The following is a 17,514-nucleotide window of genomic DNA, read 5'->3' as shown; positions in this document are numbered from 1 at the left end:
CTCAAAGCATAGAGTAAGAATATTTGGGATCATTAAATCTTCCAGACTCAAGAAAAAAAAATAAAATGCCAGATATAATGATATCTGGCCACCTCTTCATTCAATTTATTCTTCAAGAACTATAGACAAGAGTAAAAAAGAAATGGTACCAAAAAGTACCACTTTCCCTAGGACTCCAATTATGAGATTTAAAAAAAAATACTAAGTAGCATTTCTCACATGAATTGTCATGTGGGCAGTTGCTGTCCATCCTTGAATGAGTAGCACCAATAATGAAACAGGTGTTCAGAAAGTTCCCAACTATATTTTTCTAAGTAAAGGTCATGTTGGAAAACATTGAAAGCTAAGAGCCTGGGTTTGGGGGGGTTGGGTTTTCAGTGACTTAACACTCTAACTCCTTCCTTTAAAAGTACAGGGTTTTCCAAATGCCTAAAGCAGATTTATTGATTTTTTTTTTTTTGGTTGTGTGAAATTGATGTTTATTCACAAGGTATTTGTTCTGTATGTTGAAATACTTATTCTAAATGTTATCCTGGGATGGGGAGAATACTGGTAAAGTCAGAAGCAATGCTTCAAAGCTAGTGATAGATAAGCACCTGTTTCCTTTACAAAGTTAAGTGATGCATTTGGCTAAATTCAAATCCTTGTAAGTGATTACCACTGAAACTCTAAAATGAGGAGTTCTCTTGTGGCTCAGTGGGTTAAGGATCTGGCTGTGACACGGGTTCAATCCTTGGCCCGGGAACTTCTGCATGCCATGGGTGCAGTCAAGAAAGAAAAAAAGTAAAAAATAATATAGGCTTGTTGTTTGTTTGAGGGTGTTTGTTCACTGGTCTCAGGGCATTTGACTAAGAGTCTCCACTTTTAACGTTATTTCACTGAACGTTATTGGACTTGAAGTCAATTTCTTTTCCTTAAAAACAAAAGGTCTATTAATGTTACCTTATTGTTTTTACAATAGAAAAGGATAACAGAAGTACCCCATTCTAAAAAATGCATCAAATAAATGGACTCATTCCAAATAGAACATAATCAATAGTAACTTGAAGGAAGAGGAGATGGAGGAGCAGAGGAAGAAATCTACTTTGATAGGTTTCCTAAGTATTGAAGGTTGATTTTCTGTTTGCCTGAAATCCAATTTCCCAAAAAGTGCTTTCCCTGTTATACCTAAGATGTCACTACTCATTGGGTCCCTGGTTAGCAGCTTTTCAGAAATGGGGGTTACCCTTTTTTTCCCCCAATAGGAAAGAGAACCCAGAGTAAGCAAAAATTGCAACACATCCCTCTAATCATTTTACCTCTAGAGATTCATCCATCTCACTAATAGGTTTCAGCTGATACATGCATGTCTTCCTGCAAATTACTTAAAAGCAGTGTTCCCCAAAGTGAGATTCCCTGGTGACCTGGGGTGCCAGAGGAGACAGTTTTGGAATACAGCGTTAAATAAGCTTGCAGAGGAAAGCCATCTCCTTTTCAACTCTCTTTTAATCCTCTGGCCTAGTCAAGGAGAAAGTCTCCCTTTGATGCCAGGATGCTGAACACTCTCTATACTTATTAACCTCCACCGTAACAAAGGAAATTAAGGCTCGACTTGGGCCTGCCAGCAGGTACCCACAGCTCCTGAGAAGTTAACAAGCCATACTCTCGGCACTGTCTGCATTTGAATAGTGATCATTTTCAAGGTCCTTAAAGGTACTGCAGGTTTAAAAAACGGAGGACTGAAGAGCAACGAGTTAAGCTGGAAATGGTCCGAGATCTTGGCAACTCAGAATGAGATCAGCGGGCCAGAAGCACCGGCCTCACCTGGGAGCACGTTCATGAACCAGATCTTGGGTTCCTCTCACACCTACTGAATCAGAATCTGCATTTTAAACAAGATCCCTCCCCACCTGACTTAAAATCTTGAGAAACTCTAGAAGGCACCAGCATTTGTCCAAAACCATGCAGGCAGTTTGCAAACGACTGAGCTTTGGGATTCCGGCATAGGATCATGGGCTGGTCATCCTCCAGACACAGGGAAAAGGGGGAGCAGAGGGTGGGAGGACAAGGCAGGAACCCCAGTGCTTTCCCCATGGGGACTCACAAACCATCAACTGTGAGCTCAGGGAGCGAATCCAAACCAGTGCTGGCGGGGGGTTGCAGGTAAGCCAAAACGACTTTAAATACGCTCCTATAATATCCTGTCATGCCACAATGTTCATCTTTTTTTTACAAACAAATACTACAGTAAAAACTCTCCTGTACCCTCTCTTTCATTCCTCCCCGTCCCCCTTCAAGGGCTGGGGCTTTCTGCACACCTGCAGCATGGGAATGGGTGCCAAGGCTCCTGGCACCTACTAGATTAGCCTGTACCTGGTCTTCTCTCCCAGAGCCAAGCCCAGTTAGAGCATTATGCTTGGAAATAGGGCAGCCCGGGTCTTCAGTGTCAGGTGACAGGATGAGAAGCAAAAGGGCACAGCTCTCAGCCATCCCAGTAACATTCCAAAGGAGAAGCTGGGCAGTCACTCATTGATCAAGGTGGGTGACCCATTTAGGCCATGATCCAGGTAGTTCAGGCCGAAATCCTGCTTCTTCGTTAGTTGGAAAGACATCCAAGGGGAGTGACTGAATTCTCTGTATCACTGACTCAGTGTTCACCGTCATACGTCAGGGGTGCAGAGTAAAACCACGACCAGAACATTCAGGACTTATGACACCATAAAAGCTAAAAATATATACTTACAGCCATCTAGATATTTCCAGAATATCCAGATTTAACAGATTTTAATAAGAATGTTTCTGGAGTTCCCGTTGTGGCGCAGTGGAAACAAATCCGACTAGGAACCATGAGGTTGCGGGTTCGATCCCTGGCCTCACTCAGTGGGTTGAGGATCCTGTGTTGCCGTGAGCTGTGGGGTAGGTCCCAGATGCAGCTCAGATCTGGCATTGCTGTAGACCAGTAGCTGTAGCTCCGATTAGACCCCTAACCTGGGAACCTCCATATGCCAGGGGTGCAGCCCTAAAAAGACAAAAGACAAAAAAAAGAATGTTTCTGTTTCTCCCAAGTGTTAGGTTTCACCCCAGAGTTCAACATCAGAAACTCAACTTCCTACAAAAAACACTAATATGAGACAGTTTGGTCTTGCAAAGAAAATGAAGGGGGAATTTAATGGGTAAATAAAAATGGGAAAATTAACAACAAACAATAGACACGAATTCATGGTCTGGTATCCATGATAAGAATTACATGCCTTTCATTACAATGAAAAGAACATTGTGAACATTTGTTAGATCTTTTTTTCTTTAGTTATTTTGAGAATGTACTGATGTAGGCAGAACATTACAGAGAACAAAAAATACATGCTACCATGTAAGATTATTTTAATGGTTCTGAAAGAAGTCAAGAAAAATGAAATCATGGGTGTTGAGCAAAATGGAGTAATAATCGCTAATACCTATTGATTATTCCAGGCAGTTTATACATTTTAATTCCTTTCATCCTCATGACTCAGGATAGATGTTGCATCTTAATGTTACTATTAGCGACACTGATACTACTGCTAAGAATGCCATTTTGCTGATGAGACTTAACCCTAGGTGAGTAAGGAGCCTCTCTAAGGTCAAAAGCCTGGGAATGGAGCTAGTAAAAATCTATACATACTCCAAGTCCAAACTCCTTAACCCAGACTTTTCTGCCTGCCTCCCACCAGGGCACTAGAATGCCCAACTCAGGATGAACCTTTTATCACTCTCTAATGCTAAACCCCATAAAGAATTTTTCTAAAAAGTCAAGGACTGCGGAATCTTCGCAAGTTCAGAGGCTAAGCTGTACTGCTACTTCAAACAGGAAAACTAAGTTTGGGCCTCATATGCTTCAATAGTGATTAGAGGAGTTCCAATCATGGCTCCGCGGAAGTGAATCTGACTAGCAGCCATGAGGATACAGGTTCGATCCCTGGCCTTGCTCAGTGGGTTAAGGATCCGGCGTTGCCATGAGCTGTGGTGTAGGTCGCAGACACAGCTCAGATCCCACGTTGCTGTGGCTGTGGTGTAGGCCAGGGACGACAGCTCCAGTTCAACCCCCAGCCTGGGAACCTCCATATCCCACAGGTGCAGCCCTAAAAAGACCAAAAAAAAAAAGTGATTAGAACTACCCACTTGGCAGAATTAAGTTTTAAGGCTGCTTTGGGGGAAATATTAACAGTTGGGGGAAATTTTTGTTGGAAGCAAAACATTATACTTTGAGAAATGCTTGAGTCAAGTACTCCTCTTTTTATTAGGACTACTTAATTAAATACAAAGTGTTAAAATAGCTGGCCTGAATATTTATTAGAGCACCAGCTGTTCCCTCCAGATTTTCAGAAATTTGAGACGGAGTGCCAAGTATAATTTAGAAAAAATTTTCAACAAGTAAAAAGAGCCCTATGTCTTGCGATACTTATCCAAATAGTAAATAGTAGCTGGAAGAGGTATAGAACCTCACTAGGCGTTTTCAATGAGAAGAGCCCAAATGTTTTGCCAACCACTTCCAAATACTATTTCATTATTGAGGTTGGTGATCACATTACTTAAAAATTATACCTTACATTTCAAAATTAATGATCCTTTATGGACCTACAGATAATATCACAGTATTAACCACAGGGTGTATATGCCATTCTGGCTATGTTTGTTTAGCAGCGCTGATAACACAGCTCATAGAAATAATTTAGATTTTTATTCAAAAGTTTATTTCTTTCAAAAGATTTCCACTTTGGGAACCTAGGCATAATTGAATATCTAGGTTTTTGCTTTGTTTTATTTTGTTTCTAAAGGAGGTGGGGAAGAGAAAGAAGTCAGGAAGAAAAGGTAAAAATTCATTATGTACACTATGAATATTCTACACTGAAGCTTTCCTTGCTCAAGAAAACTGATAAATATCAGGTGGAGGGTGTCTCCGGTGTTTACTTTACTGTCAGCACTTGGAGACACTGCTGCCAACTTGGATATGAGAGAAGAAATATCCCTGCCAGTTTCCTGGTGGCCTAGGGGTTAGGGACCCAGCACTGTCACCACTGTGGCTTGGGTTACTGCTGTGGGAGAGGTTCGATCCTTGGCCCAGGAGCTTCCACATGCCCTGGGTGCAGCCAATTAAAAAAAAAAAAAAAAAATCCCAGTCCGGGCATGACAGCAGAGGGAAGTCAATGAAGCCACCACAGAGGTACAGAAAGCAACTCCTCTTCTTTCCACCCCCAGACCAGGATACTCAGGGCTGGGGGCTCGGGAGGAGGCTCCGGGAAACAGAGCCTGAAAGGAAGGGCACCTTGGACGGGGCGCCAGGGCTTTGGAGGGGAGGACAGTTGGCTGTCTGGCATCAGCTGTTAGACCCAGTCCGCGGCACTGAAGTGTGCAGGACAGCAAGGGCAAAAGAACAAAACGTCTGTTTCTCCATTGTTTCTGTCAAATAAAGAAGCAGCCTCTATCCCTATAGGATGCTAATTTTTAGCACACTGATGGCACTACGAGAGGTTCTCTTTAGCAGAGACTGTCTCATTTTGTTTGCAGGGCTTTCAGGTTTAAAAATAAACTGGTATTTTGGGACTAATAAAAAATACCATGAGGGATAAAATAGGCCACATTATTTTTTTTCTCTCCTAAGCAAAGAACACTCGCTTCATGTGTGATGCCATCACTCACCCTTTGGCCCTAGCCCTATACCAGCCACTGCCAGCTCCCCCAGGGTCCCCTCCATAGAGTAATGACACAGAGATGCCAACATCTCGCCAAAAAAAACAAAAACAAAAACAAGCTAGAACTTCTCCACCTCAGCTGGGCCTCAAGATCACCTGCAGGGATTGAAAACAAAACAAAACAAAATTCCCACCAATAGTGGGGGCCCCATCCTAAAGCTACAGAATCAGACTCCCTGGTGGGGGAAGAATGAAATTTCTCAACAAGTTACTGATAATGCTGCTGCGTCCATAAAAGTGTGAAATAGCAGCGAATCCTACAGACAGCATCCCAATCAGGGAGAGGAGCTTCCTATGCATGAAGAGAAACCCACTAGAAGAACATGACTTGACCTTCAAGATTTAAAATTAGCTGAAGGCTGGAGTTCCTGCTGTGGCTCAGTGGTTAACGAATCCGACTAGGAACCATGAGGTTGTGGGTTCGATCCCTGCCCTTGCTCAGTGGGTTAAGGATCCGGCATTGCCGTGAGCTGTGGTGTAGGTTGCAGACACAGGCTCAGATTCCGTGTTGCTGTGGCTCTGGCGTAGGCCGGCAGCTACAGTTGCTATTGGACCCCTAGCCTGGGAACCTCCATATGCCGAGGGAGCAGCCCAAGAAAATGGCAAAAAGACAAAAAAAATTAGCTGAAGGCTATCATGGTGGTTTTCAACTGTTTGTTTCAGCAGTGGACCCCTTTTTTCCAAGCAAAATCCTTCATAATATCCCAAAATATCAAACTCAAGGGCTGAGCTTCTCCAGGGGAAAAAGAGGGTAGAAACCCTCCCATCCAGGCCCCAGCACACCTCAAGGAAGCCCACAGCGGCCGGCGGCACAGTTTGAAAACCACTGGGCCAGAATAAGCCATTTAAATGGGATAAATACAGAGTGCTAAATCTAAATGCAAATAATTAACTGGAGGGTTAGGGCTTCTGATTAGCACTTAGCCTAGAGAGACAGGTTTAACAGAAGTTCACTGGAAAGAGCGATGAAGGTTTCATTTCACTAGGAATTCAACTGGAGCCAACCATGTTCCCTGGCTGCCAGGAAGAGCATGTGCAGTTTAGCCCGGGTTAATAACTACTATTTGTACGGACAAATTTATCTTTTAGAAAGCACTTTCGGAGTTTCCGTTGTGGCGCAGTGGTTATCGAAACTGACTAGGAACCATGAGGTTGTGGGTTCGATCCCTGGCCTTGCTCAGTAGGTTAAGGATCCGGCGTCGCCATGAGCTGTGGTGTGGGTCGCAGACGTGGCTTGGATCCCACGTTGCTGTGGCTCTGGCATAGGATTGGCAGCTGCAGCTCCGATTAGACCCCCCTAGCCTGGGAACTTCCATATGCAGTGGGTGCGGCTCAAGAAAAGGCAAAAAAGACAAAAAAAGAAAAAAAAGAAAAAGAAAGCACTTTCACAGGCATGATCTTATTTAATGCTGGATGACAATTCTGCAAACTATTGGAATTACTGTCACCATATTAGGGGTGAGCCACTGAGGAAATAATGTGTGGGAGTAACTTCCTCAAAGATGAATCCAGGCTTCTGCCTCCAGGTCCAGCAATGGCTTAGAGACTTAAGGGGGAGCTCAAGAATAACAGTCCATGGCTTTCTGGATGGTAAGAATGGCCTGTGAAAAATGTGTTCCATTCTGGTTGCTACATTCATGGAGGTGTGTCCAAAGGGGACCACAGGCAGAGTGCCAGAAGCAGGGCAAAGAATACTCTGAAAATAGTATATGAATTACATATGGAAGATCTGAGACCATTTAAAGATGGAAAGCAGAGCATTTAAGAATGACAGAATGGGAACCACCATATGCCGTGGGCGCGGCCCTAAAAAAGACAAAAAAAAAAAAAGAATGACAGAATGGCGGGGGTTTTTCTGTTTTTTGCTTTTTAGGGCTGTACCCATAGCATGTGGAAGTTCCCAGGCTAGGGGTCGAATCAGAGCTACAGCTGCCAGCCTACACCACAGCCACAGCCATAACTACACGGGATCTGAGCCATGTCTGAAACCTACACCACAGCTAACGGCAACGCCGGATCCTTAACCCATTGAGCGAGGCCAGGGATCAAACCCACATCCTCATGGATGCTAGTCAGGTTCGTTATCTGCTGAGCCACGAAGGGAACTCTCCAGAATGGCTATTTTTAGATAATGAAGGGCTATGCAGAAAGGAGATAAGTCTTAAATTGCATCACACAAGAATAACTTAGTACCTTCCACTTCTCCTTCCTAAAAAATACAGCCCTAAAGCCATGAGTGGGGACAAAGGAAGGGAGGCCTTTGTGCAGGAACAGGTGTGGGGAGGGACGTGGAAGCCCAGAACAGGATTTCGGGGCCTGATTAGAGTGAGACAGGTGCTCACAGTGGGACATGGGGTTGTGGCCTATCATGTTGGCGCACCAGCAGGAAACGAGAGCAGTTATGTGAAGAGCAGGAGCAGCAGCAGAAGACAGCCTACATAAGGGGAGATGCAACCAAATAAGAATATCGTTAAGAATAACAGGAGCTAGGAGTCTGTCAAAGAAGGGAATTACAATATGAAAAAAAGGAAAAAACAAAAATACACCCTGTGGTATCAGACAGGGGTTTGAGGAACCAGTGCAAACTCACAGTTTTCAAAACATATAGCCAGGTATAGAAATGCGGATGTAAACATGTACATGTGTCTTGTACATGTGCGTTGTACATGTGTTTGAGGAACCAGTGCAAACTCAGTGTTTTCAAAACATATAGCCAGGTATAGAAATGCGGATGTAAACATGAACATGTGTGTTTATACATACACATATTCCACAGTCCTGTCCCCTGAGAGGTGCTGGGAGGTGAGAGCCTCAAAGCAATGAACGCACTTAGCAACTAGATCTTGGCTTCTAAATACCATCCTCCACTCAAGGAACCAGGGCTCCTTGGAGACATGGCTGACACAAAAGATGACACCAGTAAATTACAAGATGAGCTTGGAACATCTTGTTCTGCCAGAAGGCAATGGTGATCTCAAAGAATGATGGGAGCTGAAGGGCAGAGGAAGCAACATGAAAAGACCACCACTGATAGCCAAGCCTGGAACCGACTGGAACATCCAAGTAAGTGATGAGACTAATGGTTTAATTAAAACATACTAGAAAAAAAAAAAGAGCGAGCGAGCGAGCGAGCGAGCGACCGAGCGAGAGAGAGAGAGAGAGAGACCATAAGTTCTAACTGGTATAAATAAAGTAACTAGTAGATTGAGGAATGGACTATTTACATAGTTTCACAGTAACCTGCCACACAATATATATAAATTACAAAAGGGAAAAGTATCACTTTATGGTGGAGAAACTTGGCAGACAACACTTTAGTCAAGTGACCATTGATTAAACATTAAACACAAACAGAAATCAGTGCCACCTGATGGATGCCATGAGAGGAACACAGCACTGTTTCTGTAATTCTCCTGCCAAAGAGGCACAGCCTGAATCTAAGAATGAAAACAGCAGAAAAACACAAATTGAGGGACATTCCACAAAATAACTAGTTTAAACTCTTCAAATGTGTCAAGAACCTCACAGTGAAAGACTGAAAGAGACTAAAAAGACCCAACTAAATACAATGTGTCTTCTGAATGGAATTCCTTTGCTTTGGCAGATAAGATTGAAACAACCGGACAACAGGGAAACTTGAATGTGGTCTAAGATTTAGGTGGTAGAACTTTATCTGCGGTAATTTCCTGGCTTTGATGGCTGTACAATGCTGAATGAGGAGAATATCCTAGTTTACAGAAAACAGACAATGGTAGCAACCTTTCCTCAAATGATTCAGGATAAAAACAAACGGTACCACTTGCAATTTCACCGCAGGTCTGAGAGTGTTTCAAAATAAAAATTAAAAATCAAAAGAGTAAATTAGGAAAATGGAAGGTCCAAGGGCAAAGATTGTATCTGGTTTGAGGAAGAGATGAAACTCCCAAATGGTTAAAGTGGTCCCAAAACAGACCCATCCTTGGGAGCTATGGCAAAATGTCACAGAGAAAACGCCTCACTAAATAGGAAGTTCGAGGAGATGACGCCTATGCACTTTGCAAAGATTCGGCCATTTGTTCACGCAACAAATGTTTATTAATCAGCTACTGTGTTTCAGACAATCCGCTAGACATTGAGCTTCTGAAAGTGACTGAGAGACAGTCCCTGCACTTGAAGCCCTTATATTCCAGTGAAAGATGATTCAGAAGTCTAAAGTTAGAATCCAAGGACAGTCATCAGTGTTACACACAGAAAGAAGCATGTGACTCAAGAAGACTGTCATTATTTTTTTATTAAAGTGTAGTTGATTTACAATGTTGTGTCGATTCCTGCTATACGGCAAAGCGACCCGGTCATACATATAAATATATTCCTTTTCTCATATTATCTCCCATTACATTCTATCCTAAGCGATTGGATGTACTTCCCTGTGCTATATACAGCAGGACCTCATTGCGTTTCCATTCTAAATGTAATAGTTTGCATCTACTAGTCCCAAACTCCCCGTCCATCCCACTCCCACCTTGTGGTCCCCCCTTGGCAACCTCACGTCTGTTCTCCATGTCTGTGAATCTGTTTCTGCTCTGTAGATGGAGTTCATTTGTGCCCTATTTTAGATTTCGCATATAAGGGATCTGGTACTTGAAGTAGCCTGTCATTAATTTTTCATTTATGAATTTTCAATAGACTACACAATAGTTCATTACTCTATCATATTCCGTAACATTCTCATCCCAACATTTTTGTGCTTGTGGGTGGTGTTAATTGAGGCATATGCAAAAACTTTATCACTTTTCAATTATGAACAGATGTAAATGACTTACTTGATGTTTTATTTTAGAATAACAAGCATCTTCTAAAAGAGGTTTCAAACAAGAAGCTAGGGCTGGAGTTACAGCAAGAAACAACATTCTAAAAGGGAACCCTGCTATGTTCTTCAGCACCTCAAAAATCTCTCCACGTCTTCATGCTCCAATTTCCTCATCTGTCACAAAGATGTCTTTATATGCTTGTGAGATGCTTTAAAATACTTGGAAGAAAGCCAAAATAATTATAAAGCTCTGCTAAAATACAGGTTGCTTTCACCTTTTGCCAGGGACCAACTATCACTATGGACATACTAAGACAGAGTGATCCATCTAAATGAAACTCACCTTGAGTTTTATGGTGGGTGGAATATTGTTTGGTTTTCCAACTTTCCCCCTGACTTCATTTCAATCTTCCAGGCATATCATCAAGAGAGAATGCTTCGGTGCCTTCTCACTGACCCAAGAGTGAGAGGCCAGACCAAGCAAGTCAGTATTTAATTACGTTCCCCACTGAGGTCTGTGCACCCTTCTTACGCTTTTCCCATTTGACACTTTCACATCCATATTTAGCTTTCTTCCTACCATCTCCCTGTAATTCAAAAGGCAATTTAGACTCCCATATGGTTGCCATCGAAGCTAACAGATGCCTAGCAAATTAAAACAAAAATTATGACTTATAAACTGCCGATGTATCATCATTCCAGAACATCTTACAATTTATAGTGAATCATAAGATAAAGCTTCCTACTTGATGCCCCCCATAAGGTTCCCTAAATCCTTCTCCTCTCTGAACTTAAGCCCTGTGGAAACAAATTAGACGCAGCACTCTTGCCATCAAACCTGGAAAAACCTCCACTTAAAGACACAATGTAATATTTGAAAGAATCTCAAAGAGAAATTTGGCCTCAAGTATCCAAAGCTTTCTAATCTTTGAACAGCAAAAGAACGGAGAAAAGTAACTTGATTTTCCTAAGTCATTCAAGGCTTCCACTGATCCACAGTTCTTTTTTCAAAACAAGTGATAATCAAATCTATTGAACCCATTTGCTTCATCTCCTTGGCACATATTAAGAGGAGCATCATTACCTGGTAGTAATGATGCCGAAGCACCAGACTAAGATATTCTAGAAACTCCATGGCCAGGATGTAACTAGCACAAAATCTGGAGACAATGACACACACCATTTGAGCTCACTGTGCTGGGTAACAGCATCCTTGAATCCACAACTGTATTGGATAATGTTATCTTTCTTTTATAAGCAAAATTAAGGCTCACTGAAGCAGAGTATATTTTCCAAAAATGTTCGCAACCCACACGACCTTGACACTTGTCCAACACAAGGGGGAATTTCTTTCTTCACCCCCTTGAAATTGAGCAGGCTCCATGCATGCTTTAACCAGTGGAATAGATGAAAGTGACAGTGGGCCACTTCCAGGAGTAGCCTTAACTGGCTACATGTTTCTTCTTCCAGTCTCAGAGACAGGAAGGAGCCACATTTGGGGGTTCTAGACAACACCTCTGGCTGAGCTCTCAGCAAACATCAACTGCCAGCCATGTGTGTGTACCATCTCGGGCATCCCACTCCAACAAGCCTTCAGATGACTCCAGCCCAGCCACGTCTCCCTGCAACTGCATGGGAGAGTCCAAGTACAGATGAGCCTGCTCCAATCACGGAACTGTCAGATATTATAAAGTTTTACTTTAAACCACTACCTTTGGGGGGTTGTTATGTAGCAATAGATAATCAGAATACTGAGGTCAATTTACTTGCTAGGAACAGTTGACTATTTTAGAGTCAGAACCTAAAAAGGTCCAGAGCCAAACATCTGTTAATTGTGGGTGATGGGAAGTAGAGGTGTGGTACCCAAAAGAGACAACTTTAAAACAAAACTCCCTTTCTCTTCCCTCCCTCACCCCAGAGCAGGGTTTTCCAAGAAATGTCCTAGTGTGGTGACACCCTCGATAAAATCAATTCCCTTCTGGCTTGTGTTCCTCCAATATAAAACAGGGAAAATAAGATTTTCCTCCACCCCCCTGTGGTAGCTAATGAGAAAGGAATCTGGACAAGATGTTGACTTTGTTACTCAGAATATCATTACAACCATTATATAAAAGGATTTAGATTTTACACATGAAACTAACTCTAATAATAAAAATATATTTAATGACTCACAGGACTACATTTGAGAGTCACAGTGGGGACAGGAAAGAATGCATCTTTTACCAATAAGTGAATAAGCCCAGAAGAAATTAGGGAAAGATTTTTTTTTTTTTAATGAACGGATCTTTGAGGAAAAAAATAAAGTATTAAAAGTGACCTTAAAACAAGTCTCAGTAGGAGAAAAAGTCTATAATTTGACAAATGCCCCCAATACATGCTACTTTCATTATATGTCAGTGCCCACTTCTTGTGTTCTTCTCCCCTAGCTCAACAGACTCACACTTTTTCAGAACTAAAAGAACCTTACAACTTCTCTAACTTCCTTTTTTTTTTCTTTTTCTTTTTTTTTTTTTTTTTTGGTCTTTTTAGGGCCACACCCCAGGCATCTGGAAGTTCCCAGGCTAGGGATCAAATCAGAGCTGTAGCTGCTGGTCTACACCAGAGCCACAGCCACTCGGGATCCAAGAAGCGTCTGCAACCTACACCACAGCTCACGGCAACGCCGCCGGATCCTTAACCCACTGAGCGAGGCCAGGGACCAAATCTGCATCCTCATAGATGCCAGTCAGATTCATTTCTGCTGAGCCACGACAGGAACTCCTCTAACCTCATTTCAACAGCTGAAGAACGAAGGCCCAGGGCAGTTCACTGAGTAGCAAGAATTAAAACTACTCATTAGTAAGTGACTCAAACGCTTAAACGCAGAGGCTACCATGGTCTCAATTTTTATTTTCCCAGAACTTGTCCTCAAAATGTCTTCGATGCTCCTAATTTGTTTTTTTTTTTCCAGAATTTCACAATGTAGAAACAAAAGATTAGGAAACCACGCTCTATTATCGGTGTCTGCTTCACAACTGTGTAAGAGCAGCCCTGAGTCTGCTGTCCAGCAGTCACAGACAGGACGGTGACTCTGTAGAGAGCAGAGGTGCCACTTTACAGAAGAAGCAGGCTGCCAGTTCCTCACCCTGGTTCTGCAGTCACTAACATGCTAGTCTGAATTACTGTGATCAAATATCATGGCTACCTTCCTGTGGATCATCGCTTCAGAGATCAGGGTACTGCCAAACTGGGAGATTCATACATGGGCTGATTCCGAAGCAGACGGCAGCACAGGAAAGGGATGAAGGGGTGTATGAGTGGAAGGCTTTAGCACAGAAAGGAGGATCCGGGTGTCAAAAGCAGAGTAAGAGAAGGGTCCTTATAACAAAGGCGTCTACAGAACAGTTCTGTCTGGTGCAGCTGGTTTGGTTCCATAGTCCACACCTCCTTTCAGGCTTCCCACCAAACTCCTCCCAGAGATGAAGACCTTCAAAATCAGACAAGATGTGACTCTTCTGGAACTCTGTATGCAAGCACTCCGCAATTCCAGAGGTTCTTTGACGCTCTCCACAATTCCAGAGGTTCTGCTCCAACCCGACCCACAGAAAATACTAAATGTGCCTCTGCACACTCTGCGAAATTACACCAAACTGTCAGGGAAAAGGCTCAAATCCCTTTATTTCTTTACCACCTCCTGCTATGAAACTTCAGAGAAAGCTCCTGGGTGCTTTTTGTTGCCTGGCAGCTGAAATGTGCAACTTTTGGAAGTGTTCAATAGAGTCAAGAGGCTTGAACTCACGACCCCCCGACCAGATCCAGTCCCAATTCGATAGTCCCTGACTCTCAAAGTCATGAAAGTTTCAAGTTCAGATAAAATCAAAAGGCCTCGCTCAGAAATGTGACTGCCCACCACTTTTCAGCATTCCCAACAGGGGTTGAAAAGAAGGAAGCCAAGAAAGAAAATAATTTCTTCTTCCTGTATGTGTAGCAGCGTCTGACTGTAGGGAGGTGGCTGTTAACAGAAATCACGTCCAATCCCTGGCCAAAAAATATTCCCTGTGAATGACTGGATCTGCTATTTATTCATATGTCCCCCCCTCTTTATTTTTAATTAGTCCTGAGGCCAGATGACATGCTGACACAGAAAGTCATCTCCCATTCCTTTCATTTCCTTTTGCCAAACATGCATGAGCAATGCAAGACACTCCTATAGAAAATAGAAAATAAAATAGCCTGGTAAATGTGTGGCAGAAAATAGAAAAGAATATGAAGAGCTGTATTGACAACTATTCTCATAGATGTATTCGCTGGCAGCAAATGGCCAAAATTCCAAAATTAAAGGAGAATCAAAATAAATACCCTGTGTTCAGACTGCTGTGGATTATTATTGATCCCACCACTGGATTACTGTTTATCTTACACTGACCCCACGCTGAACAGCAACTTGAGAACAACCCCCCCACCCCCCGCCAAGGCCACCATCTTTACTTTCCATGGGGGGAAGGGAGGGGTACCCAGTAAGGAAGAGGATGGGATGGAAGATGAGAAATAATACGGTCTTTGAACCAAGATTTTCCCCTTGTCCTAGTGAACTCTTTGTCTGGTTGCTTAACATGTTTGTGAGATCAAGGAAAAGCATCCAAACAAAACAAAAGAGTGGGCGCCCCAGCCTAATTACAATAGTGCCCAGCACACTGTAGTGCCTACAGAGCATGGTTTGAATCTTTCATTCAAGCATTTGCTCTCTCGGTACCCCCACAGAACGTGTCTTGTACACCTTCTCCTTTGCATTTCTCCAAGGTTTCCCCAAAACAGCCCGCTCTATGTCGCTCCTCAGAAAAGGAGGACGTGAGACACGAACACACTGAGACATATGTTGATGGTGACTTGTTATTATCCTGACAATAATACAGAGAAAGAAAATCCCTCCACCCCACGCGCCCCTCGTCAGTCCATGATGCCAAAGAGCTCTTTCCAGATGAAGGGGAAAAACGTGCAGGAAGCGTTATTTACGTGCACATTACAGAACCATATACCACTGCATCTGCATCCTACACAAAGCCGGAGATGGTGCAAGAAGATACACGCTGAGCATGGCACAGACCAGCCGCGGCAACACGGAGCCAAGCCCTCGTCCAATCAGATCCGTGTTAGAAGGTGGACCTCAGGGTCGGCTCTGCCCGATTAGCCTTCCCTGTTATGACACCACGCTCTGCCCAACATCCATATCCCACCGGGAGGAAATTTCATTCGAGTGGTTGCTCATTTCTCAAACTGCCGAGTCCTTTCTTTCATATGCATCCATGCTATTCGTCCCTCAAACAGCCACCCCAAGGCCTGGGTGCCCCCTTTCCAGCTCGGGTTCTCTTTTTACCTCTTCCCATTCCTAGAAAGGATTAAATGTTTATCTCTCCGACGCGCAGGCTGAAAGGCGGAAGGCAAAAGCCTCTCCGTGCTCCAGCAAGCGCCCAAGGGGCTACGAAAAGTAAAGGCAGAGAGCAACGTGGGGGAAATCGTCGCGAATCGATCGGCCACAATAGTTGAAATCCCAGAAGCGCTCTAACTTACCCAAAATATGACATTGAAGCCAAATATGAAATATTTGATGCAACAACTGACTTCAGGACCCTTGTAATGCTTCCGGACATCCTCTGGGTTCATGAAGACACTTGCCCCGGCAGCCCGAGTTTGGAGCCCCGGAGCACCGTTGCTCAGAGCGGGCCGGAGGGGAGCGGGGGGCTCAGAGAGGCCGCTCGCTGCCGCGGCGCGGCGGCCCGGGCTGAGCAGCGCAGGGACCGACCGGCGGAGAGCGGCTCCCGCACCTCCAGTCCCTCGCGCGCCGAGGCCGCCGGAGCCGGAGTGGCTGCGAGCGGGCGGGGAAGCGCGCGCTGCAAACCCCTAGCTTCGCTGAAGGTGGCCCCGAGCACAAGGAGAGCGCCCAAGCCCGTCCGCCAAACGATCTGTCCGTCGGTCCGTCTCCGGGCTTCGGGCAAATGCGGCCGCGGCAGATGCTGGTGGAGACGCTACTAGCCCGCCTGTCCGCTCGCGCGCTCCCTCCCACCCCTCGCTCCGCCCGCCGATCGCTCCGCCCGCTCAGCCGGCGGCTCCACCGTCCGCGCCTCCCGCAGCTCCGCCCGCCGCCTGCCGCCCGAGCATCCGCGAGGTGCGCGCGCGCAAGGGCTCGGGCGCTCTCGGGCGGCCGCGGCACCACGTAGCCTCGCCGCCCCCTCTTTCCAGTCCTCTCTGCTCCGCCTGCTCCCTTACTCCCCGCCCCTTCTCCCTCCAGGCCGGAGCGCAGCCGACCCCAGAGCACCGCGACCGAGTAGGTGGGTAGGATGGCAGGCGGAAGGGAGAAGGAGGGGTGCCCGGCAAGCACGCCCATTGAGAGCAGCCTGGAGGAGGGACTGGAATTGATGGGCAGCGGGCCCCCCTCTGTCACCGGCTGCCGCACTCAGCTTCTGGAGGGACGTGGGGGAGAGGGTCGTCTCGGGGCGAGAGGGCCTGGTGAGGAGGCATCCAGAGTGATAATCCACCCACCACCCCCGCCGCCGCCCGGACGAACCTTCTTCTGGCTGTAGCCACACTCACACCCCCCTGCTTTAACCCGGGTTTGTTACAGAAGACCCCGGGCCGCGAGCCGGAAAGGAGAGGGGTCGTAGACTTTGCTAGGAGCAAAGGGGAGGAGAAGGTGTAAAGGGAGGGGAAGAAAAGAGGCGGGAAATGCGGGCAGCGAATCGCGAGGTTGCATAGAAAAGCACCCCCCCCCCCCGCATCCGAATCCCACTGTGGCTCCAACCCAGCCTCCCCACCTGCGAGAGAAAAAGGCTTGTTGTCCTAGAACGGGGACGAGGAAGGAGAGATGGTCCCAAGGAGGCCTTTCCCGGGATACGATCCTCCTCGCTCCAGAATCTGTCACCAACAACACAAACCCGGCCTGCCAAGGCCCCCCCCCCCCAGATGGAATGGAACCGAAGGAAGTTGACTGGTCCTAATTCTAAGAAGGAATCCAGGAGTTCCAGGGCAGTCCTCTGGGGACTC

At 45.2% G+C, this 17,514-nt stretch overlaps 1 protein-coding gene across 1 annotated transcript in view; it reads right to left on the bottom strand.

The window, feature by feature from the left end:
• Nucleotides 1–16,531, bottom strand: part of TSPAN5 (tetraspanin 5) — a 185,501-nt gene extending 168,970 nt beyond the window's left edge. The window contains exon 1 of the mRNA XM_047799158.1: nucleotides 16,045–16,531. Coding sequence (XP_047655114.1) covers nucleotides 16,045–16,137 — 93 coding nt within the window. The 5' untranslated portion in view covers nucleotides 16,138–16,531. The remainder of the gene's footprint in view (nucleotides 1–16,044) is intronic.
• Nucleotides 16,532–17,514: the final 983 nt, after the last annotated feature.

The sequence above is a fragment of the Phacochoerus africanus genome, chromosome 10, assembly GCF_016906955.1.
Source record: "Phacochoerus africanus isolate WHEZ1 chromosome 10, ROS_Pafr_v1, whole genome shotgun sequence".
In the NCBI taxonomy this organism is placed as follows: Eukaryota; Metazoa; Chordata; class Mammalia; order Artiodactyla; family Suidae; genus Phacochoerus; species Phacochoerus africanus.
Note: the sequence above shows the minus strand (reverse complement) of the source record. Positions and strands in the feature narration are given on the sequence as shown.